The 25,964-nt window shown below is 43.2% G+C and overlaps 1 protein-coding gene across 1 annotated transcript in view; it reads left to right on the top strand.

Moving 5' to 3' along the window:
- The window catches only part of tbc1d30 (TBC1 domain family, member 30), a 69,710-nt gene extending 44,873 nt beyond the window's left edge, over positions 1 to 24,837 (top strand). Inside the window, exons 11-13 of the mRNA XM_084330207.1 lie at positions 12,958 to 13,097; positions 15,013 to 15,237; positions 23,119 to 24,837. Of these exons, the coding sequence (XP_084186333.1) occupies positions 12,958 to 13,097; positions 15,013 to 15,237; positions 23,119 to 24,296 (1,543 nt within the window). The 3' untranslated portion in view covers positions 24,297 to 24,837. The remainder of the gene's footprint in view (positions 1 to 12,957; positions 13,098 to 15,012; positions 15,238 to 23,118) is intronic.
- The last annotated feature ends 1,127 nt before the right edge of the window (positions 24,838 to 25,964 follow it).

Genomic DNA, 25,964 nt, shown 5'->3' with positions numbered 1-25,964 from the left:
TCTCTATATTTTTATCTTTAATAACCTATATAACGTAACGTAGACCAATCGCAGCCACTCTTATTGTCTCGGACCAAATACGGCCACGCCCCATTCCCAGTAAAAAGTGGGAATCTCTAGAATGGGTTTTGGGCGACGGTGTTTACGGAAGTGCCTCTCAAGGCGCTACACAACACTTTCTGTTGTCAGTAGATGGCAGCATTTGTTCAAAATTAAAAGGTGAAAATGTTGAAAACTACATGAATACATTTCCCAAGACCTTTAGCACAGGTCACTGGGACGCGTCTATTCTTTGACGCGATCTGAACAGCGGTAAACTATTAATGCGACCTCAGTACAGTGACCGCGAATGGTAAACTAATTATCTTAACAAAAGTGCATCATTAGCATTATGTTTGTTGTCTAAAGGGAAACAAAATGGTACAATTTAAGATTTTAAATGTTATCCGCATATATAGGACAAATAAAACATCGTTAATTTGTGAGAAACCTCAATGAAAACGGCGCAGGGTAAGTAATATTCGCTATTGTTATGAAAATGTGATAGAATCCTATAAAAATGTGGACGCATTTGGTCACCGTGACGTTATATAATATTTCTATATATTTTGTCTTCCAATGGACCTCTCTATATATTTATCTTTATTAACCTATATAATATTTCTCTATATATTTTGTCTTCCAATGGACCTCTCTATATTTTTTATCTTTATTAACCTATATAATATTTATCTATATATTTTGTCTTCCAATGGACCTCTCTATATTTTTATCTTTATTAACCTATATAATATTTCTCTATATATTTTGTCTTACAACCGGACTCCTTTTTTTTTTTTTTTTATAATTTTTTTAACATAACATCATATTAGACACACAAACATTAACAGTAAACATCCAATGAAATCACCATTTGAATCATTATAAATGTAGTATACGAGATATATACCTAATACTTGCTATCTAATACCTTACATTATGCTCTTGCTCGCTCACCCCCCCCGGACCCCCACTTGGATAATCCATCCATTTTCATTCGTTTCTAACCAGGCACTACAATTCATATGCTAGCTTTTATTCTCTCCACCACTTCTAACCAGATTGCAATGTTGGTTTCACTGACACCTAAAATTCTTGCTGTAGACATTTCTAGATACAGTAAATCACATCGAGATGGGTAAGAACCCATACCTTCCGGCAAAATATTTCCGGTTGAAACCATTGTGATGCTATCGGCTTTTTAGCCGCTGTGAGACCAGATAAAACTAGTCTCTTTAGCTGTATAGGGGCTGCAAACTGAAAAACATTATTCAACAACAATACAGAGGGGTGTACTACAGGTATGTTCAGAAATAAGAATTCTGATAATTGCTGGGACACTTCTTTCCAGAATATCTTAACCCAGGGCTGTACGTTAACTTTTTTTGCACATAGCACTGGTGCTACAGAGGTTGATAGTTTTGTAGCACAGGCCAAAATCTTGTAGCACAAGTATAAAACGTGTTATATTTGTAACAGTCACAAATGTGCCTATTGTATTTGTGTTATTTAGTTGCAGTGCCATGTTTGGCTGTCATTTAGTATATCGCCATGTGTTATTATTACTATGATACTCTCATATGCTATTTTAAATTAATATCATAAACAACATAAGGAATATTAGCATAATTTTGAGTGGACTGAAGGAATGAGTCAGTGTTAATAGTTTTAAATGCAAATAATTTATTGAAACATAGAAGTGGGGTCGGTTGGGACACACACACACACACACAATGGGGGACCCTGATGTAAACAAGACAAACGTCTTTCTCTGGTCTGCATCCCCTTAACAATTGTGTGTATTGAGCCGTACTGTACCCATTCTGCAATCTGTTAAATAAAGTTTTCATTCATTCACACACACTGTTTCAACTCACCACCCCCGCATCATATTGTAGTCTAGTCTGTCTTCAAACTTCCACTCCTCTCGAAACTTGTATTTGAATATCATCATTATCTGTCCATCCTCAGTTTACTATAATATACTCCTGTCCTGAGTCTTGACTAGTGACTTCATCGTCTTTCCAAACGCACGCACGCACACACACACAGGGAAGGGGAGAGAGTGCCCCCCCATTTCCCTTTCCACACTGTGTCTGCTGGCTCTGCCTGTGATCAGGATTAGCTTGTTAGCTTGCTAACGTTGTAGTGATTGTAATGGTACATAAACGTTCATTTCGGGCGATGTGCGCATAAAGGAATGGCGACGGTGCAAAGCATGTAGATGCATTTGACCCGTTGCGAGAAAGAAAAAACACCACGGACTTATTTCGGGACGTGTAGGCGCACTGCTGTGTTAACGTGCACCAACCGACCAACGCGCTGCTCTGCTTGCAGAAGCAGTGGCACGGATAGGGCGGATACGACTCGTCGAGTTGTCACAAGAGTTTTTTCAAAATAAGAGTATCATATGCACCTGAACGTTGCTAGCTTTCGGAGCCTAGCTGGAGCTGCGCGTGGGCAGAAATGAGACCCGCTACAGGATTTTCAAAATAAGAGTATCTATATGAACCGAATCCCTATCGCACCAGTGCTACTGAAGTAAATCCATCCATCGCACAGACAGCTGTTGCTGTAGCACGTGCGAGATATATGTCGCACTGTACACCCCTGCTTAACCGGTGGGCAATCCCAATACATGTGCATAAATGTACCCTCATCCCCATTTGTACATAAGGAACATCTGGAGTCTTGTTTAAGTCCCATTCTGTTGAATCTTATAGGGGTCAGGTATGTCCTATGAATATAATTAAGATTAATTTGTTGATGGTCCGGGTTACGTGACGCAATTCGAACGTTTGCCCAGACTTCTTGCCAATCAAAATCTATTTCCAGGTCTGGTATATCCCTCCTCCAGACTGAGTCTAGGGGGAGGATTCCATACGAGGATGTTAGTAAGTGATGATAAAAATCAGATACGAAGCCTCTCGATGTCTCTCTTTCATAGAAGAATTTATGATATCTGTGGTGCTCAATTGGTATCCTTAATGGGACTCCATGAGCCTTCAAACAATCCAATAACTGTGCGTAAAAATAATATGTGGAACTGGTGAGGTTAAATTTTTTATGTATGTCCTGATAGCTACAAAAACCCTGTTTGTTGAAAACATCTCCCAATGTGTGTATGTCCTGCTTTTCCCATTTGGGGTATCTTATAGGTCGTTTTCCAATAAGGAGTGCATTGTTATTGAATAGGGGAGTATGACTATGCCATTTATGTTGGTTAGAATATTTTTTTTGTGTTTCACGCCATATCCGGATCATATGAGTAATAAGGGGGCCAAATTTCAATTTGCATTGCTTAATTGGTAATATGGTGTATACTATGTCCTGCAGTCTATGTGGTGCTACTATATTTTCTTCTAAGTTTCTCCAGGATACAGATGCTTGGGAATCAAACCAGGTTGTCAGTGGTCTTAAAGAGTACGCTTTAAAATAGTGGTAAAAGTCTGGAAATGCCATACCTCCGTCGGCTTTGTTTCTCTGTGCGGTGGATCTTTTTATTCATGGAGGTTTGTTATTCCAAATAAATTTGTATGCGGTGGAGTGTAATTTTTTCCAGTAACCATCAGGAGGGGGTAACGGTAACATTGAGCTAATGAAGTTGATTCTAGGTAAAACATCCATCTTAACTATTGATACTCGTGCCTGTACTGAGTTTTTAAGTTTGGACCACCTGTCAAAGTCGTATTTGATCTTATCTTGGAATTTTATGTAATTGTACTTCACCGTTTGGCTTATAGTAGGGAATACCTCAACTCTTAAACATCTGAAGTGTTTAACCATTGGTATTTTTTCTGGAAGGAGTATATTCTTTGCAGGGGCATTAAGTGGAAGGAAGGCCGACTTTGGCCAATTTATCCTAAATCCCGATAAATTACCAAAGTCATCAATCAACTTGAGAAGATGAGGCATTGAAGTGTTAGGGTTTTGCATGAACAATATTACGTCGTCCGCATATAAACTAATATGATGTTGTGTGCCCTTAATTTCGATTGGTTCTATGGATTGGGATTGTCTTATATATTGTGCTAAAGGCTCTAATGATAAAGCGAATAGTCCGGGACTAAGAGGGCAACCCTGTCTGGAAGAGCGCGATACCGGAAAGATGAAGTGATTATACCTATACAGGCAACTGCACCTCCTCATCCATCACCCTCAACATAGGGGCCCCCCAGGGCTGTGTTCTGAGTCCCCTCCTCTACTCCCTGTACACACACGACTGTGTGGCTCAGCGGAGTAGCAATACAATCGTCAAATTTGCTGACGACACAGTGGTGGTGGGCCTGATCTCTGCCAACGACGAGAGGGCCTACCTGGAAGAGGTCAAGGTCCTGGCGGGATGGTGCCAGGAAAACAGCCTCTCCCTGAACGTCAGCAAAACAAAGGAGATGATTGTGGACTTCAGGAGGTCGGGGGTCAAGGACTACAGCCCCCTCAGCATCGACGGGGCACCGGTTGAGAGAGTCAACAGCTTCAAGTACCTCGGAGCCTACATATCCGAGGACTTGACATGGACCACACACATTAACAGTGTGGTGAAGAAGGCACGACAACGCCTCTACTTCCTCAGGCGCCTAAGGAAGTTCCAAGTCAGCCAGAAGATCCTTAAGAACTTCTACTCATGTACAATAGAGAGCATCTTGACCGGCAACATCACCTCCTGGTTTGTGAATAGCACTGCAAAAGACCGAAGCAGACTACAAAGAGTGACACGTGCAGCCGAACGCACAATTGGAGGGGGGCTCCCCACCCTCCAGAACATTTACTACAAGCGTTGCAAGGGCAAGGCTAAGAGAATCATTAAAGACTCCAGTAACCCGAACAACTGCCTCTTTGAACTGCTGCGGTCAGGCAAGCGATACCGGAGTCTCAAGGCGAGCACAGAAAGACTCAGAAGTAGCTTCTATCCCCAGGCCATCAGGCTGCTAAACGAACAATGAATGAACACTACACAACAACAACCACCAAACGCACATAGCACACACATCCACACGCACACACTCACTTTAAACAAACACACTGTAGCACCCACTCCACACACTTTATAGCACACACCCACTTTAAACAAACACACTGTAGCACCCACTCCCCACACTTTATATTTATGGATGAAGGATTGCACTACAACTCGTACACCTTACTGTAAATTGTACCTAAAATTGTACCTCATCCCATTTCTGCTTTGCACTAGATAGTACTGTACATTAGTACACTGCATAGTATTGTGTATTGTATATTATATGGTAACTCAGAACATTGTACATATGTCTATACCGAACACTGTGACCTCATTCTCTTCTTCTAAATTCATGCTATATTATGTTATTATGTTATTTGATACTATCTTGTCTAGCACAGTCTCTGGAGCGTAACAGTAAGAAGCATTTTGTATGAAAGTATTCTGTACTTCTGTATGACAACTATTAAAGAACTTGAACTTGAACTTGTACCTGTTGTAATCATGGCCGATGGGTCTTTGTATAATACTTTAATCATATCAATGAATCCTTTTCCTAATCCCATCCTTTCTAGTACTGCCCATAAATAAGACCATTCCAACCTATCAAAGGCTTTCATCGCATCCAGGGACAACATTGTTATAGGTGGGGTGTCATCCTTGCTGGCATCTAACACGTGTAATAACCGTCATATATTATCCGTGATCAAGCGGCCTCTTATGAAGCCAGTCTGATCAGGATGAACTAAAGACGTCATATGCTTTTGAAGTCTGATGGCTAATACCTTGGAATACAGCTTGATATCGGTTCCGAGGAGGCTCAAGGGTCTATAACTACCGCAATCGGTGGGTTCTTTGTCTTTTTTAAGGAGGACTGTTATGAGTGCAATATTGTCGATCTTATGGAAATTCCCCTCCTTAATTGAGTATAAAATCATATTAAGTAATAGGGGTCCTATTACATCCCAGCATGAGAGGTACATTTCTGGTGGTATACCGTCCCTTCCAGGAGCCTTACCACTTTGCATTTCAGATATGGCCTCTCTAAGTTCATCTAGTGTGATGGGTGTTTCTAACTGTTTAGCGTCATCCTCTGATAGTTTGGGAAGGTTAATTTGATTAAGATATATGTCTTTTGTTTTGATCGAAGGCCATTTCTGATTTGTACAAGTTGGAGTACATTTTTTTGAATGTCTCGTTGATTTTTTTAGGGTCTGTAACAAGTCCTTGCTGTGCCTTAATACTAGGGATATCTGCAAATGTTGCGTTGGCTCGTATCTGCATAGCTAGTAGGTGACTTGGTTTAGAACCATGAAAGTAATACTGTTGTCTTGTGCTACGTATTTGAACTTCAGAGATTGTTGTTTTTAAATGACATTAATCTCTTTTTTTAACACAGTAATTTGAGATTCCAATCGAACCGAGTAGTTGTATTGTAAAGAGAAAAATAACGTAGAGTAAAGCGTTTCCAGCTCTGCCAGTTTTGAACAACGATTCTTGCGTATTTTGGAGGAAAAGACCCCGGTAAAATCCTTGATAAATCCCTTTACCGACATCCATAATATTCTGGGGTCCTGTACCGATTGCGCATTCTCCAGCAGGAATACAGCAAGAGCTTCTTTGAATTGTGTAATGAATTCCTTGTTTTTCAGCAATATCGAGTTAAATCGCCATCTTGGGGCTCGGGATGACAGTATACCAAATGATTCTTTTAAGAGTAAATAACAGTGATCTGATAGTGCATTGGGTACCATTTCCATGTCATAGTTATCAAATAGTCTAGGGATGCAAACACATAATCTATTCTGGAAAATGTGTTGTGTCTTGCAGATCGACAAGAGTACTTTCGGGTCGTAGAGTTGAGTGATCACCATAGGTCATTTACACCTATATTCTTAGACCAATCCTTTAATGCATTAGATGAATTTTTCTGATAATTGGAAAAGGTGGGATAAGATTTATCCATCCCGGGATCCCAAATGGCATTAAAATCCGTGCCAATTATAAATGAGTATTCAGGAAAGTTTAACATTGTTCTGGTAAGTGTAGCGTAGAAATTAGCCTCGTAAAGATTTGGGGCATATGCCGCTACCAACGCTATTTTCCTGTTCCTGTATACAATTTTAGCTATGGTTATCCGACCATCTGTATCAGACCATACTGCCTGCAATTCAATATTCAACTTCCGTTTCGCGACTATAGCAACTCCACGGGATCTCGTTCCAAAGGAAGAGTGACTAATGTTATGATATATGTTGTCCGCTAGCGTTGCTTTGTCTTCCACTAAAAGGTGCGTTTCGCTTAGAAGAGCCACATCAACCGTTTTTTTTTTTTTTTTCAGTGTGAGCACACTTTTGCGTTTATGTTTATTTATTCCCCCAGTATTCCAGATCATTATATTTAAACTAGCCATAATCTATACATGTTGTTGTGTGCTTGTTAGTAATGCGTCTGGAGTACGAATTCACAATGGATATATATCCAATTATTGAGGTCCCGTTGAGAGCCGAGCTTAAAAACATACATATATACAAATAATCCCCTAAACCCCCCTCCCTCAAAGAGCCGTACAAGGCTGTGTTCCTTTGACACAACCTTCGCGTACAACTCCCTCCCTTACACCACCGGTTAGCCCAGAGTGAGCCATTTATCCTTAACTTTCCTATGCCAATTGCCATAGGATCTAAAAAAGAAACAAAGATGTTTAGAACAAAATTATAGAAATCCCTAAAGTTAGGGCGGCTACGTGGCGTAGTGGGCAAGGCACTCGCCACGAAATGCTGGAGACGCTGGGCTCGTCAGTTCGAGCCCAGCGCTCCACATTTGCTTTCAGTTTAGCTGGTCGTCCACAGTAATACACATTGGCCGTATTACGGGGAGGGAAACTGAAGGGTGGGGATCGGGCGTTGTGGACAGCGACTCCTACAGGTCGGTTGGTGCGCCTGCGCAGTAGAATCAGGAAGTGTCGGGGGCAGCGTGAGCCTCCCACGCGTTACTCCTCGCCACTGAGAGATCGAGCTGCGCAGGTGAAAAGATGCGACTGCTGTTACCTCAAGTACCGGAGGGGACTTGTGCTATGTATGACTTAGTCCACATTGCAGCTGGCTTGTGGGAGGCAAGAAACAGCGTCCGTGACAGGGGAGGGTTGAATTGGATGATACGAAATTGGGATGGGAGAAAAATATAGAAAATGGGAGAAAAAGTGGATAAAAAAAAAAAATCCCTAAAGTTAGGGAACAATTGCTTAACATTTTTTAAATAACTTTGCCAAGCTTACACCTTTAGATGAAAATGAGGTTTTTAAATCCTTGTATGCAGTTCGTCCCCCGACAAGGGTGGGCATTAAACCGTTATGAAGGTTTATTGATCTTCCATATCTGGTTCATGTGCAGGTACATACCGAATGTTATTGTTCCCAGGTCTTCATTGTAAAAGTCCGGTGTATTCCAGAAAGTTAGCCACCGATCATGACTTGTATAAAACTGATGTTATGTTCCAGGGTATTCTTCCTGCCATAGAGTTGTCATTCCAGTGTATTCCAGTATATTCCAATATGACACAGAGCGATCGAAAAAGAATCCAGAATGTTCCAGAATGTTCCAAAATGTCGACGTCGGATCATTACCTGCACAAAACTATAAATCTATAAAAATAGTATAACTATTTGTACCTCAATGTTGTCAAAAAGCTTGTTTGATGCCGTTTTTGATGTCCAAGCCATAGCAAAGTTATCCAACATGGATAATAAAAAAAATATATATATGAATAAACTTGTCATACACGATGTGTTTCCTTCATGTACTCTTCGGCCGCTTCAGGCGAACGTAGCCCGATCCTTATTCCATTTCCCCCCACAATGGAAAGAATCGCTGGATAACGTAGGCTAGGATGGAGATTTTTCTCATAGAGCTGCTGCATCACATCCTTGTAACGGGCTCGTAGGTTTATAGCCTCCCTGCACATATCTTCGTAGAACGACACTTGTTTACCTTTTGTAATTCAGTTTTCCCCATTGCTTACGTGCATCCCTGATGATCTTGTCTCTTATTGCAGTTTTATGCAGGGTAGCAATGATCACCCTCACTTTGTTGCCGCTGTAGTCTCGGGTGCCGATTCTGTTACAATGGTCCACTGTCGGTATTGTAGGGAGGGTCTCTGTACCTAGAATTTCAACTAACACTGACGGAAACGAGTCGTCTGTGCATTTGACTGATTCATCCAATCCCACTATACGGATATTAAATCTGCAAGAGTAACGTTCGAAATCGAGCAACCTATCTGTAACTGAGGGGTACAATTCCCTGACTGTATTACTAGATATGATACTTACTACCACTACCTTTGTACTTAATATTCGGCCACCCAGTACTCGGCATAAATATAATATGATGAACACTGTCACGTAGATGAAACGGATCCAACACAAATGTACGAAGTCGAAGTATGCGTTTATTACTACACAGCAATGGTGTGTAGAGCAAGCACTTAATCACTTAATTACATTTATGAATTGAAATAGTATGCACTTTTATGGCAAAGAGTATTCGTCGGTATATCAATAGAGAATGTCCAATCTCTGATGGCGCAGGCGGTAAATATACGACCTGGAATAGTTAAGGAATAACAGCAATGATACTTTAATGATTATAAGACTGGATACACTAAGGGGGGTAATCCGGTCGCTTGTAAGACAACAGGAGTAGGAGGGGGGGGGGGGGTAGAGTCTGGCTGCCTCGTCCGGCCAAGGGTATCCTGGGTGAACCCACAGTTGTGCAGCTCAATGCGCCAGCGATCCTTGGACCACAGATGAAAGCAGCTGGACTCTCTGTGAGCCGGCTCTCTCCGGTCCACAGGGGAGAGACGTGAAGCGACCTCGTCTTGCAGAGCGTCTCCTCACCTTGCGTCCTCTCCAGGGGGGGGGGTTCCAACACACGGCAGTGTCGGGGGTCTTTATCCATGGAATAATCACTGTACACAAAGCATAATCCGTGCCTGGGAAGGCGGGCTGTCGTCGGTAGAATAATCTGGTATGCAGGTCCACTCGCTCGTCGGCTCTGGGGCTCCTCGGATGCAGTCTCACATGGGGTCGACCATCCTGGATAAGCAGCCAGTTCTCTGCCCGAAACGATGGGGTACTGAATGAATGAATGAATGAATGAATGAATGAATGAAAACTTTATTTAACAGATTGCAGAATGGGTACAATACAGTACGGCTCAATACATACAATTGTTAAGGGGATGCAGACCTGAGAAAGACGTTTGTCTTGTTTCCATCAGGGTCCCCCATTTTCAATTCATATAGACATATATGACATACATGACATACAGATAGTCAGTACTGCTACATCTATACATTTATGACATACCAGATTTGCAAATACAGTACTGTTTGTGATACAGAAGGAGTCAAGAAAAGGGAGTATATACATTTGACGTAGAAACTGTACATTGGAGGAGGTTGGGTGGGGGGGGTTGGGTACATTGGGATATTGACAACCATACTGGGTAATTTACATTGGAGGTGGTTGGGGGGGGGGGGGGGGGGGGGGGGGGGGCGGGGGGCACACTGTATAAACAAGTAACACTGTACATTGAGGGGGGGGGGGAGGAGACACTGTACAAACAAACACAATTGTACATTGAACTATTGACAACCATACTAGGTAAATGACTGTACATTGGAGGGGGTTGGAATGATTGGGTTAGGATATTTACAGGGGCCAGTGTTGAATTGCAGTCTCCCGTAGGTGTCCCTTGAGAGAGGTTTTGAAAGTGGGTAGTGATCCACATTCCTTTACAGCTTTGGGTAGGGCGTTCCACATTGATGTGGCATAATTGCGAAACGTGTTTAGTCCCTTATTTGAGCCGAATCTGGGTTTAACATGATTTGTGGAGCTCCCTCTGGTGTTGTGATCGTGGTATTCACTGACCTTTGGGAAGTATTTTGACATGTACATGGGTACCTTGGTCGTGTAGTGTATCTTGTAGACCAGGCCCATTGCAAGTTGTTGTACTCTGTCGTCTACTCTAAGCCATCCTAGGTTGTCGAAGTGGGCAGGGGTGAGGTGGGTTCTAGGAGTAAGGTCAAGCAGTAGTCTGACCAGTTTGTTTTGAGATGTTTGTAATTTTGTTTTTAGCGCCTTTGAGGTGCTTTGGTACCATGAGGTGCAAGCATAGTCGTAGTACCCCTGAATGAGTGCTCCTGCCAGAGTCTTCAGGGTGTTCTTGTTTACCAGAGAGGAGATCCGGTACAAGAATCGAGTTCGTTGGTTGACTTTTTTTATTACATTGGATGCCATTTTGTCACAGGAGAGATTAGCCTCTAGGATGGACCCCAGGTAGGTAATTTCATCTTTCCTTGTGACAATATTGTCACCCACTGTAACTGAGAAGCCGTCGGTCTTGCTGAGTTTGTTATTTGAACCGAAGAGAATGGACTCTGTTTTGCCCATGTGTAATGATAGTTTGTTATCAGCGAGCCATATGCAGATTCTGCCTAGTTCCGAGCTGAGGGTTTTTTCAACCTGTAACTTGTTCTTGTCAGAGACCAGCAGGGCTGAGTCGTCCGCAAACAGGAACAAGTTGCAGTCACAAGCTGACGACATGTCATTTGCATAAATTAGGAACAGTAGCGGTCCTAGTATGCTTCCTTGTGGAACACCACAGCTCACGGTGGTGACTACGGTAGTATTCTCACCGCACGAAGCACTATATATTAACAGACTATTATTAGCTTAATAGACTACGTCCAACTCGACGATATAGTGCCAAATATGACTATTCAAATATTAATATACACGATGTCTCAATACCGATGGTAGGCCGAACGTGGCCTTACTCCCACACGTGGCGTCGCGGGGAGGCTTTACGTCTGGACTGAAAAAGGAAGTCCTACTTTAGTAGCGCAGTATATATACGCACTATGAACAAATAGTACCGTTAGTGGTGCGGTAGCCAGATTCCTACGCGGAACTAGGACTTGTTCGTACATGTTGAGCGGTACGTTTGAACTGGGTCTGGGGGGTATGGCAGCCTGGCACCAAGGTCTCGACCAATAGTAGAATGGAGACTATTATGGGATGTTCAGTAGGCTAGAATGGATATTCAATGCATATTGTACAAGGAATATACAAGGGATATCAAGGAATATTAGAGAATATACAAATACAATTAAATATATATATATAATAAATATATATATTCGGTTTAATCTGGCCCTTCACAACACTATCCATTGTTTTCTTGTTGTTGTCATGTATCTTCTGCAAAAGCTCCTTGTCACCCTGTTGCATATCCACCACTAGATCCGCGATTTCATCATGGAGAGCCTTATTGCCCTCATCGACTTTTAGTGTATATTCGCCCACAGTGTTTTCAACTGCAGTAATACGCTCGGTTTGTATTGCAGCCGCTGTTTTAAAATCTTCTAATTTAGCCTCGATATATAACTTGAAAGCGTTAGCATTAGCATCAGCCCTATCAGCAATATTACCAGCCTTGACGTCAGCTTTATCCACCTTGTCGGTCAAGTCCTTTATCAGATTAGTCAGAGACTCGAAATCGGGTGGTGTATTCTCCATGTCTGTCTCGGATGAGGTTGCAGTAGCGTTGGGAATGGTGGTATTGTCGGTTGTTTTCTTCTCAATCTCCACTCCTCTATCCTTCACGGAGCGCATCACCGCCCGGTCTCCCGTTAGATTGTCTGCTCCGCGTCTCTTTCCAGGTTCTTTCTTTGATCCCATGTTGATTCTTTCTGTTGATATAGTTAGTAGAAGGTCTTAGTTAATATATACGTCGAGGTTTAAACACATTAGTGTTGTACAAAGAGGGTTTTGAAGCAAAACTAACGTTAACGGGAGCGGAGCTGTGACCAACGTGACTGATTACATCTCGTTCTCAAACCGGAAGTCCAAAAAAAATATATATATATATTTATCTTTATGTTCTATCTTCCAGTGGTGGTCTGGGTAGTTGGGACAGTGAGGATGACGCTGACATGGATGATGAAGACTCGGTGGTGACAGCATTGGGGTGCCTGGGGCCCCTGGGGGGTCTACTGGCCCCCGAACTACAGAGGCACCAGAAACCGCTCAAAGGTAAATACACACACACACACACACACACACACACACACACATTAGCCCCACAGCGACACCTCAGTCTGCATGATGCATACTGTGCCAGAGTACACTACTCTACTGTGTTTCCTGCAGACGATCACGACTTCCTCCTCCGTCAATATCTGCTCCTGCCAGACGGAGAGAGAGGGCAAGAGTCCAAGAGCTTTGGAGCTTTTCAAAGTCGGACAAACCCAAGTCCTTTTCACTTCCTGCGATTTGTCACCGGAGCTACACACAAGGCACGACATTGGCCAGTGGGCCCAGTCCACACGATCACGGGTATTAATGACACAGTTTTTTTGTTTTAATTATTCAAAAAAATAAAACTCTGTCCACACGACTGGTTTAAACGCACAGAATGACGGCATATACATGTAGTACAATGCCAAAGCAGTAGGTGGCGATGTTGTTCAGACATGAAGGCCATTTCAACCAACCAGAGGGGTTTAGGGTTAATACCGGAAACTGACCTGACACAAACGTCCCTCCTTGCTCACAGCCATTTAGCCAACGTAGCATTTATTTTTCAGCAAGAAAACAAAGTGCAATAAAAGTGCAATAAACAAAAACGGATACATTCACTGTGTGTTCTGCCTCTCATTTGTTGATGAAAGAAAACCAACATTAACACAATTTACCACCAAGAGCGGATAGTTTAGTCACACAAAAAGATCGCCGGTGTTGTTAGCTACATGCTAATGTGAATGGCATTCTCAATGTATAGTTAGCATCGAGGCTAGCATCTGCGATTTTAGCTTACATGCTAACGTAATAATGTGGTAACGTTAACGCTAGTCGAATGAATGGATGCAAACGTTATTTAACACATTGCAGAATGGGTACAATACGGCTCAATACAAACAATTGTTAAGGGGATGCAGTCTGGACTGGGTTCCTTATAACAATAACTTGACAACACATGAGTTTAGTTTAGCCGCAGCTACAGGTTTACTCTGAGCGTCAGGTCAGGAATGCGACAACAGACATCATCAGTCGATCACAACACTCTTCAACACAGACGATACGTTTTGAACAAAAGTTTGTTGCAATCATTTTCATATAACGCTACTTGGGACAGCTCTGCTGTAAACACTGGAAATAACCTTGGTTTCTATGCCCACACGCAACCACTGCAACCGGGATGTGCGCAAAACTTCACCCTGGACTCTGGTTTTCAAAGACCGCGGTTGCAGTGTAGCAAAACCCCGGTTGTGTGTGGGCGAACAGTGCAACTGCGCACATACAATCACGGTTACATTAAACCCAGCGCTCGTGTAGACAGCCCCTTAGACATCTGTCTGGCCTTCCCCCTCCAATACACTGTCCCCTTTGTATCTACCTAACGCCTACCATTTCCTAGTCTCACCCCTCCTCCCTCCATCCGATCCCCCTTCTCCAGCCCCCCCTCCTCCAATACACTCCTTTGTCTCTCACCTTGACATCCTGTCTACATTTCACCTTTCTCCAGCCCCTCCCTTTAACCCCGCCCCCATGTCTCATCCTCCTATCCCACTTCCCACCTGGTCACCCGACCACACACCCAATGTATATCGACGTACAACATTATTCTGAGAGCCATTTCCGGGGTCCCAGGCCAGGCCAGGACTTCCGGTCTGGTCTTCTGAAGCCAATCTCCTGTGTTTTATCCTAATACATTTGTAACAACCAACTATGGACCAGCAAATGATTCCTCCGGTACATCCACGACACGGCTTACTGCCAATCGTCCAAATCTACCTCTATCTATCTTTCTTACCCCACTGTCCATCCCCTCTCTCTCTTTCTCCCTCTCCCTCTTTCCCCTCTCCCTTCATGTTGTTGCTCCTTTCACTCCTCTCTCTCTCTCTCTCTCTCTCTCTCTCTCTCTCTCTCTCTCTCTCTCTCTCTCCAGACGAGCGCGGCGAGAAGGGTAACATCGCAGAACTGAGTCCAGGGGCGGTGGGGGCTGGAGGGGGTGGAGGAGGAGGAAGAGGAGGAGGCAGGGCGGAGCACCAGGCTGCCATTAACAGTATGATGACGGAGAGGATGAGTACGGACATCACGGCCCTGAAGAAACAGTATGTGCGCATCAAGAGGAGGCAGCAGCAGCAGGCCATGCAGCTCTACATACGGACAGGTGGGTGACAAGTTACAACAGTGGTGGATGGAAAGTAACTCTTTACTCCAGTACTGGACTTAAAGGGGCACTTCACCAAAAAACAATGCTGATTTATCTTGCACACAATCTAAACTGTTTTGCACACATTCATTTAGTTTGACCGTTATTGAGAGTGAATGAGTTTGATTATGGCCACCAGTAATTACAGCTCAGTGAAATGATAAGGTAGCCGTCCCTATAAGACAAGGTGTTGAATGAATGAATGAATGAATGAAAACTTTATTTAACAGATTGCAGAATGGGTACAATACAGTACGGCTCAATACATACAATTGTTAAGGGGATGCAGACCTGAGAAAGACATTTGTCTTGTTTCCATCAGGGTCCCCCATTTTCAATTCATATAGACATTTATGACATACACAACATGCATGACATTTATGGCATAGGGACATATAGGTATTTAGTACTGATACATTTGTGACATAAACGGTATTCAAATATACAGTACTGTTACCCCTAGATCCTGACAGAGTATATACATATGATGGGGAGGGGACTGTACATTAGGAGGGGGTGGGTGGGTGGGAGAGAAATATACATACGGCGGGGAGGGAATATATACATGCAGTGGGGAGGAGACTGTCTATTAGGAGGTGGTGGGGGTTTTGGGCATTTACGGTGGCCAGTTTCGAATTGCAGCCTCCCGTAGGTGCTCTTTAAGAGCGGTTTTGAATGTGGTCAGGGATTCACATTCCTTTACAGCTTTGGGTAGGGCGTTCCACATTGTTGTGGCATAATTGCGAAACGTGTTTAGTCCCTTGTTTGAGCCGAATCTGGGTTTAACATGATTTGTGGAGCTCCCTCTGGTGTTGTGATCGTGGTATTCACTGACCTTTGGGAAGTATTTTGACATGTACATGGGCACCCCGGTCGTATAGTGTATCTTGTAGACCAGGCCCATTGCAAGTTGCTGTACTCTGTCGTCTACTCTAAGCCATCCTAGGTTGTCAAAGTGGGCAGGGGTGAGGTGGGTTCTGGGGTTCAGGTCAAGTAGTAGTCTGACCAGTTTGTTTTGTGATGTTTGTAATTTTGTTTTAAGCGCCTTTGAGGTGCTTTGGTACCATGAGGTGCATGCATAGTCATAGTACCCTTGAATGAGTGCTCCTGCCAGAGTCTTCAGGGTATTCTTGTTTACCAGAGAGGAGATCCGGTACAAGAATCTAGTTTGTTGGTTGACTTTTTTTATTACATTGGATGCCATTTTGTCACAGGAAAGATTTACCTCTAGGATGGAACCCAGGTAGGTAATTTCGTCTTTCCTTGTGACAATATTGTCACCCACTGTAACTGAGAAGCCGTCGGTCTTGCTGAGTTTGTTATTTGAACCGAAGAGAATGGACTCTGTTTTGCCCATGTGTAATGATAGTTTGTTATCTGCGAGCCATATGCCGATTTTGCTATGTTTGCTGTTTCTACATCATGTCATGGAGCTGTGATTAACACAATGTGAGGATTCAATGTCCCTGATGACATCACCGGTTGTCATATTCAAACTAATTTGCTCTCGATAGCTGTCAAACTAAATGAATGTGTGCAAAACTGAGTTTTTTGGATGTGTGTGAGATTATGTGCAATGTTTTTTGGTGAAGTTCCCCTTTAATAAGTAACATTTCGAGGCATTCATAACATTATGAATTTACATTTTAGAATTTACTATATTTGCTGAACCCATCAGTTACAAGTTACTTTAAAGAAAAATATAATAAAGATAATGTACTTAAAATCTTTAGGCCAACTGGAGGTCAATCGGAACCTGCATAACTGGCCCACATACCACTTTAACATAACCTTTAGAGGTCTATGGATCGAGGACGGAATGGAATGGAACACAAACGTCATAAAATGTGTACTTATACTTTTGATACATAAAGGAACTTAGAGGAACACTCCAACATTATGGGAAACATGTACTGTCTTCTCCAGAGTCAGACAAGAAGATGGATACCAATTTCCTCTCTGTGCATTCAGTAGAAAGCTATCCGGCTGCAAGCTAGCCTAGCTTTAGCACAAATCAACGGAAGCGGAATACGGAACAGCTAGTTTAGCTGTTGGCCAAACACACCTCTCCCGAGTTTTAAGCTAGGCTAGCTGGTCCGTATCCGCTTCCCAGTGGAGACCAAATCCCAGTGCTTTACTTCTTCTGGGAGAGCGTTCCATCTACACACACACACGCACGCACACACACACACACACACACACACACACACACACACTGTATACATGCACACAGTAAAGGAACAAAGGAAGAGATACTTCCATAATGCAAACTCACAAACTGTACATGCACATGTATACAAATGAGATGGAAGAGATGACGGTCGCCATGTGCAAATCAACGGTTGCTATGTGTTGATATATGAGAAATACATCAACAGAAATTTTATAATTTGGTGTTTTATTACAGGATCTTGTAAACAAGTGGCATTGGAACAGTAATATCACACCTTTCCATTGTTTCACCTACTCCACCTCTGCAAAGAAATGAGCCATTATCTTTCCTAAGTGGTTACCAATGGTTACGGGCAAAGGATAATTACACAAACATTCTGTGCAAGGCCTCTGTTGACCAAAAAGCTGTTAAATAAAAGCAAAGAAATTCAAAATCCCCACTCATTGTGACTCTTTAACCCCCTACCACATGAGGCGTTCTGTTTCCATAGCAACAACATAATGAAATAGAGTTGTTCTAGTGGTGATGGTGGTTGGGCTGGCACTGGGTTGTGTTGGGGCTACCATAGAATGAATAGAAGTGGATGTCCTGATGTACTATTATTGGTAGGTCAAAGGTCAGTAGTACTCACAACTAGGAAGTGCTGCTTAAAGCTGCATTGTTTTAGTTTTTTCTACCTCTGATAAGTCTAAATAAAGTATGATATATCTTGTATTAAATTCATGAAGAGAAAAACTCGATCCCTGGAGCACTGTTTTAAACTAGAGATGATCTGTTTGGCTGTGGTGCACTTACCCTCCCACCACCTATACCATACAAATAAGCATCATCTAAGAGCAGTATTGGTTCACTTTGTTTTAAAGAAGCATCCTCTAAGTGCAATGTTGGTTCACTTTGTTTCAAAGAAGCATCCTCTCTAAGCTAACCTTCCCTTGGACCCTCAAAGCTAACCTTCCCTTGGACCCTCTAAGCCAGGGGTCAGCAATTAAGTTTGGCCGAGGGCCAAATTTTTTCCAAGTCATTGTATGGGGGGCCGGAAACAAAAACAATGGCTAATTTAACCCTTTATCTGCCGGAGCTTATTCTCATCCTTGTAGCCTCTCTGCCAGCACTATTTGTCTATGGAGATGATCACCTTCTTTGCAGGGCTATAACTTTTTAAATTGTATTGCTAAATTGACATTACTATGGCCCATTCAACATCAATTATCTATCGTTCAGGATGTAGGAACGTTTTACTTTTTCATTCACACATTCATACTAAAATACCGTCCAGAGTATAAATATGTTATCGTTTTCTGCTGTATTTCATAGAACGTGAGATATAGCCATAAATGCATATATTAGATGATCAAATGCAGTTTGGTACCGCTGAACGTTATATAAAAAATTTCACATGTACATGATCCTAAACGTCATGACTGGTCATCTGCTGGTGACCGGAGGGGGGGGGTCGTTTATAATGCAATGACCGACGTTAAATGATTCATGTAGTATGGGTGATATATAGATCAGAGCAGTTTGTATGGTTAATAATAATCAAAAACGCTGAAACTCACCCCAGTCTCCTCTTACCGTTGGGTGATGAGAGTGGAGCAAAAAGATTGCTATTATGGGATGTTGATCTAGATACCAATACCATAGTCCCCTCCAAACTCATAGCTAGAGCCATGTGGAATCCGCGATCACGGAATCGCGGACGGAATCACGGAATTGAGCAATAAAAATGGAATCAACTATAAAAAAAAAATCTAAATTATTATTATTTTTTTTTTTATGTTGTGGGACTTGTACAGCACTTTGTTCAACTTTGTCAGTGCTGTAAAGTTTAAACCTTTTTAAATCTTAGACAAACAAAACACTTTGCTTTCATGAAATATTGTAAGCCGTCATTTGAGGCTTTATAAAAGCAGCACGATGAACACAAATCTGTCAGTGCCGAGTCCGACCTCATCTTAAATAACAAACAGCATTGCTTGTTGTAGTTAACAAAGAGAGGCAGAGTTGATTTAGCAAAAATATATATATATATATATATTTTTTTTTTAATAATCAAATTTTATTTTCATATTCGAATCCCATGCCCATCGAACAAAGCTTCGAAGCTTCAAAGTATTTAAGACAGCCCTATTAAATGGTCTGTTATATCTTATTAAATTGTGGACATTTATTCATTCCCACTTATTAGACACTATTTCTGATGGTAAAATGAGCGTACAAAGCAAAATACAGAATTCTGAAATATTAAAACGGAAAAAACGGAATTTGGAAAAAAATAAAATGGAATTTGGAAAAAAATTTAAACGGATTTCATATGGCTCTACTCATAGCCAAGCTCAGGGACCTGGGCTTGAACTATGACCTCTGCCAGTGGGTCTTGGACTTCCTGACGGGCAGACCCCAGGTGGTGAGAGCAGGCAACTGCACCTCCTCATCCATCACCCTCAACATAGGGGCCCCCCAGGGCTGTGTTCTGAGTCCCCTCCTCTACTCCCTGTACACACGACTGTGTGGCTCAGCGGAGTAGCAACACAATCATCAAATTTGCTGACGACACAGTGGTGGTGGGCCTGATCTCTGCAAACGACGAGAGGGCCTACCTGGAAGAGGTCAAGGTCCTGGCGGGATGGTGCCAGGAAAACAGCCTCTCCCTGAACGTCAGCAAAACAAAGGAGATTATTGTGGACTTCAGGAGGTCGGGGGTCAAGGACTACAGCCCCCTCAGCATCGACGGGGCACCGGTTGAGAGAGTGAACAGCTTTAAGTACCTCGGAGCCTACATATCCGAGGACTTGACATGGACCACACACATTGACAGTGTTGTGAAGAAGGCACGACAACGCCTCTACTTCCTCAGGCGCCTAAGGAAGTTCCAAGTCAGTCAGAAGATCCTTAAGAACTTCTACTCATGTACAATAGAGAGCATCCTGACTGGCAACATCACCTCCTGGTTTGGGAATAGCACTGCACAAGACCGAAGCAGACTACAAAGAGTGACACGTTCAGCCGAACGCACAATTGGAGGGGGGCTCCCCACCCTCCAGAACATTTACAACAAGCGGTGCAGGGGCAAGGCTAAGAGAATCATTAAGGACTCCAGTCACCCGAACAACTGCCTCTTTGAACTGCTGCGGTCAGGCAAGCGATACCGGAGTCTCAAGGTGAGCACAGAAAGACTCAGAAGAAGCTTCTATCCCCAGGCCATCAGGCTGCTCAACGAACAATGAACACTACACAACAACCATCAAACGCACATAGCACACACATCCACACGCACACACTCACTTTAAACAAACACACTGTAGCACCCACTCCCCACACTTTATAGCACACACTCACTTTAAACAAACACACTGTAGCACCCACTCCCCACACTTTATATTTATTGATAAAGGATTGCACTACAACTCGTACACCTTACTGTAAATTGTACCTAAATTGTACCTCATCCCATTTCTGCTTTGCACTATATAGTATTGTATATTAGTACACTGCATAGTATTGTATATTATATGGTAACTCAGTTACGTCTATTCTGCATCGAACATTGTACATATGTCTATACTGAACACTGTGACCTCATTTTCTACTTCTAATTTACATGCTATACTATGTTATTTGATACTTATCTTGTCTAGCACAGTCTCTGGAGCGTGTCTAGCACAGTCTCTGGAGCGTAACAGTAAGAAGCATTTTGTATAAAAGTATTCTGTACTTCTGTATGACAACTATTAAAGAAACTTGAAACTTGAACTTGAAACTAGATGATCCAGTTCCGGTTTGTATAATACTAATATACATCCAATCATGTTGTTTATTGAGTTATGGCAACGGATCGATATGCACGGTGTCTGGATATAGTCCCGCGAGCGATAGCGAGTGGCCGGACGGAATAGGGAGACACACCGGCGTCACAATTATCGACATCCGGTTGCAACACGCCGATCGGCCACCAGGTGGCGGTATTGAAGCGTTGGAGAGTTGAGCGGAGATCTACAGCACCAGTCAAGAATCCGTGGGTGAAATGTGAATACCATGACAGAAATTTGAAATATTGATCTCAAAGACGCTGTAAAACGTCATTGGCAGATTACGCATGGCGAGGAATGACGTGGTAACACGTCATTGGCGAGAAAAGGGTTAATATATTGATAGTGAAAACATTTTAACTCTGTGACAGACCACCTTATAACTAAGACATACATTTGTGGCAATGCGTCTATCTGACGGCCCTTTCTGTGGAGCGCACTGGACTATTGAGAAACAATAGGAATTTTCCATTGGTTCTCCCAGTCCACGTGACCATTTCTAGCATTTCCATTGGCTATAGTGACAGACATAGATATATGATAAATGGATAGATACAGCGGATTAGATGCAGTCCAGAGAAAACAACCAATCAAGATATTTCAAGATTTACATCCACGCAATCTCAGAGAGATGCACAACATTTTGGAGATGACAACCGATTCCAAGTCTTTATCACAAACGGATCCAAAGATATTTAATGTTTTACAAAACATGTCTAGTGTTGCACCCGGCTTTAGAGGGTTAAAAGCATAATTGTATTTTTTATTTAGTTAATAAATGTCTCGTTGTAATTTCTTATATACCTAATGTAGCGCATCTTCTTGAAGCGGATTCAGCTTTTTTTGCTCTGATTTAACGTCAGTTTAATTGCATTGTTACTGTTCATGTGTGGTGCCGTCACTCAGTCATATATAAGTAAAGATAAAGTTTGAATGACTTACTGAACTGGTGTTTTAATTTCACACCACACTGCTTATTTGTTATTTCAGCTCCAGGCGCTGTCCACCGACTTTTTTCATATTGAGCAAGCGCTACATTGCACCTCGCTGCCCACCTGTTATTCACTCTCAACATGGATAAAACAAAGTATAATAAGTATTTTTTTTTTTTTTATCTTCCTTCTCTCCCATTTTCTATTTTTCTCCCATCCCAATTTCGTATCATCCAATTCTACCCTCCCCTGTCTCGAACGCTGTTTGGCCATGCCTCCCACAAGCCGGCTGCAATGTGGACCAAGCCTTACATCACGTGTCCCCTCCGGTACTCGAGGAAGCAGCTGTCGCATCTTTTCACCTGCACAGCGCGATCTCTCAGCGTCGGGAGGTCTGCGTGGGAGGGACACGCCGCCCCCGTCGCTTCCTGATTCTGCTGCGCAGGCGCACCAACCGACCTGTAGGAGTCGCTGTCCACAATGTCCGATCCCCACCCATCAGCTTCCCACCCCCTAATACTGCCAATTCTATTAGTATGAATGACCAGCCAAGCTGATAGCAATGCGGAGAGCTGGGCTCGAACCCAGCGTCTCCTGCATTGGTGGTGAGCGCCTTGCCCACTGCACCACCTAGCCGCCACAGTATAATAAGTATTCTTTAGGTGGTGGTAGTTTCTCTGTTTGGACATTATAGCTAACATATATACCGGTATATATATTTATTTTCTGTGTTTTTCAAAATAATCTGACGGGCCAGATATTATTGCTGGCAGGCCAATTTCGGCCCATGGGCCGCCTATTGCTGACCACTAACCTTCCCCTGGACCCTCTAAGCCTGTTTGCCTTCTCTCCTCTCCTCTGGTCTCATCTCCTCTGGTCTCTTTTATCCCCCTCTCCCTTCATCTTGTTTCTCCTCTCTCTCCAGATAAGTGTCCAGCCACCAGTGTCATGGCTTCCCAGCTCAACTCTTCCACCCCAGTGGTCAACCACCTCCTCCTGGGTCGGAAACCACGTGGAGGGCCTCGAGTCCCCAGACCCACATCCACCACCACCCCCACCACCACACTCCCAGGGGCCTGGCCCTCTCCCCTCCCCGACACCCAGGGCTCCCCGGCCAGGCATCAATGTGGCTCGCTGCCCTCTCAGGCCCAGACCTCCAGCTCGGGAGGCATGGGATCCCCGTGGCGCGCACACGTCCGCGCGCACCGCAGGAATGTGGCGAGGGCCCGCTCAGAGCTGGGCTTTGCCGACTCGGAAGAGAGGGGCGATGACGAGGGAGGTGGAGGGATGGAGAGAGAAGAGGGCAGGGAGGAAGAGAGGGTGGAGGAGGAGAAAGAGGGAAATGATGATGATGATGAGGAGAAGAGGGAACTCCCTTTGTCTCCTTCTCCTTCTCCAGACACATCTATCACAGCGCCAGCATCTGAGGAGGAGAAACATGAGATACAGGACGAAGATGTCAGTCGAGTCGAGATGCGATTAGCCTCCCTGGAACTAGAGGCTGAATTAGAATCATCCTCCCCCACGCATGCGCACCCAAACCCAGATACAAACCCAGTGTCTCCCCCCGGTGACCTTGCACCACCGGAACGCCATCCAGAGCCCGAACCGGAACCGCCGGTCCCCATCCTACCTCCACCGCCATCTTCAGACGGATGTAGAGAGTCCCAGTCGTTCCACACGTCCGCCGGCTGCCTTCCCTCCTCACCCCATCTCTCCTCCTCCGTCTCTACCTCCCGTATCCTCACCACCTCCCCCTCTCCTCCCTCCCCCGGCTCCTTCCGCGTCTCCGCCTCTCCGTCCACCCCCAATTTCTCCCCTCTCGCTCTTCACCTCACCTCTTCCCCCTCCACTCCCTCGCTCTCCTCCTCCTGTGTGTCCTCTTCCCCGTCCAACCCCGCCCTCTCCTCCTGCTCCTCCTCCTCCACCTCCCCGGCCAAGCATCAGATATTCTCCCCGTTCCCCAGCGTCAAGCAGCCCAGGAAGTCCCTGGCAGCCCGGAACCTGGGGCTCTACGGACCCACGTCGCGAACGCCCACCGTCCACTTCCCCCAGCTCAGCCTCAACCGCAGTATCACCACAACCACCACCAGGAGGCGGTAAAGATCTCTGCATCAATTACCGGTTCCTCTGTGTTGGTTATTGATTACACCGTAGTCGAGTACAGATTTATTATTTGGTCATGGTATTTGACACGGAACACACCCTGACTCTGTGGTGTAAGTGTGGTTTCCACTCTGTTGGTAAGGCGGGCTAAGGGTTAAGAACACCTGACCAACCGGGAAGCCTACTTTGACACTGGGAGATGGCAAGAGCGACACCGTCCCTGGGGGACTTTTGACCGGATCGGAAACGGCACGACTGTCTGACCTGTTGAGATGTGTCCTGGGTAGTCGGCACTATATTGTGCCCTGCGTAGTAGGCGCCACGTTAAATTGTAACTGTGCCCAGCTGTGAAATGGCCCCAATCTACGTGCCACACAAAGGGCTTTGTGGAATGAAATGGTCGTCGTTTGAAGCGAGGATATAGGCTCTTTTTTACAGCAGCCATTTTGATGGTTAAAAAAAGGTGTAATATTAGAATACCGGTATTCATTATTGTGTAGCCAATATATTTATATATATATATAGAATATTCATTATTATTTAACCATATAGAATATTCATTATTCTGTAACCATATATATAGAATATTCATTATTGTGTAGCCAATATATATATATATATATATATATATATATATATATATATATATATATATATAGAGAATATTCATTATTATTTAACCATATAGAATATTCATTATTCTCTAACCATAGATATAGAATATGCATTATTCTGTAACCATAGATATAGAATATTCATTATTCTGTGACAATATATATAGAATATTCATTATTTTGTAGCCATATATATAGAATATTTATTGTTCTGTAACCATATATATAGAATATGCCTTATTCTGTAGCCACTAGCCATATATATATATATAGAATATGTATTATTCTGTAACCATATATATAGAATAGTCATGATTCTGTAACCACAGATATAGAATATTCATTATTATGTAGCCATATATATAGAATGGTCATTATTATATTACACCTTTGTTTACCCATCTATGACTATTCAAAATGGCTGCTGCTATTTTGCGTGATGTACCTCCCCTCATGTGAGGGAAAGACTATGTTGAGGAGTTAAAGAGCAGAGAAGTCATTTTGGTACCAGCAGTAGTTTGGCTGTGCATTTGAGGAATTAATTATTTTGCCACAGGCTAAGCTTTTGAAATGTTTAAAGTGGAATTACGCACCATTTGACCATCTGTATCACTTGGTAAATATCAGGGCCAATTGAATGCGTTGAACTACTATAATCTTAGTTTGCCGTGGAATTTCCCTTCGAAAAAAGTATCATGGTAGTTTATTTGTATAACATTTTTATTTTATTGACATTTTTTATTTTATTATTATTATTATTATTATTATTATTATTATTATTATTATATATATATATATATATATTATTTTTGGGGTTTCTGTATTTTTCACCCATCCCAATTTAGTCATTATGCCAATACCCTTCCTGGTCCTTGCGTGCATTGCCCCACTGTCGGCCTGGGGAGGGTGTAGAACTACCACATGCCTCCTCCAATACATGTGGAGTCAGCCAGCCACTTCCCAGAGTCTCTGCAGTGGTAGGCAAGTGCTTAGTCCACTGCGCTACCCAGCTGCCAGTATCATGGTAGTTTGATGGTAGTTTCAGTTTTAC

This window comes from Notolepis coatsorum, assembly GCF_963971535.1.
Source record: "Notolepis coatsorum genome assembly, chromosome: 15".
Lineage (NCBI taxonomy): Eukaryota > Metazoa > Chordata > Actinopteri > Aulopiformes > Paralepididae > Notolepis > Notolepis coatsorum.
This window is presented reverse-complemented; position numbering and strand designations above follow the sequence as displayed.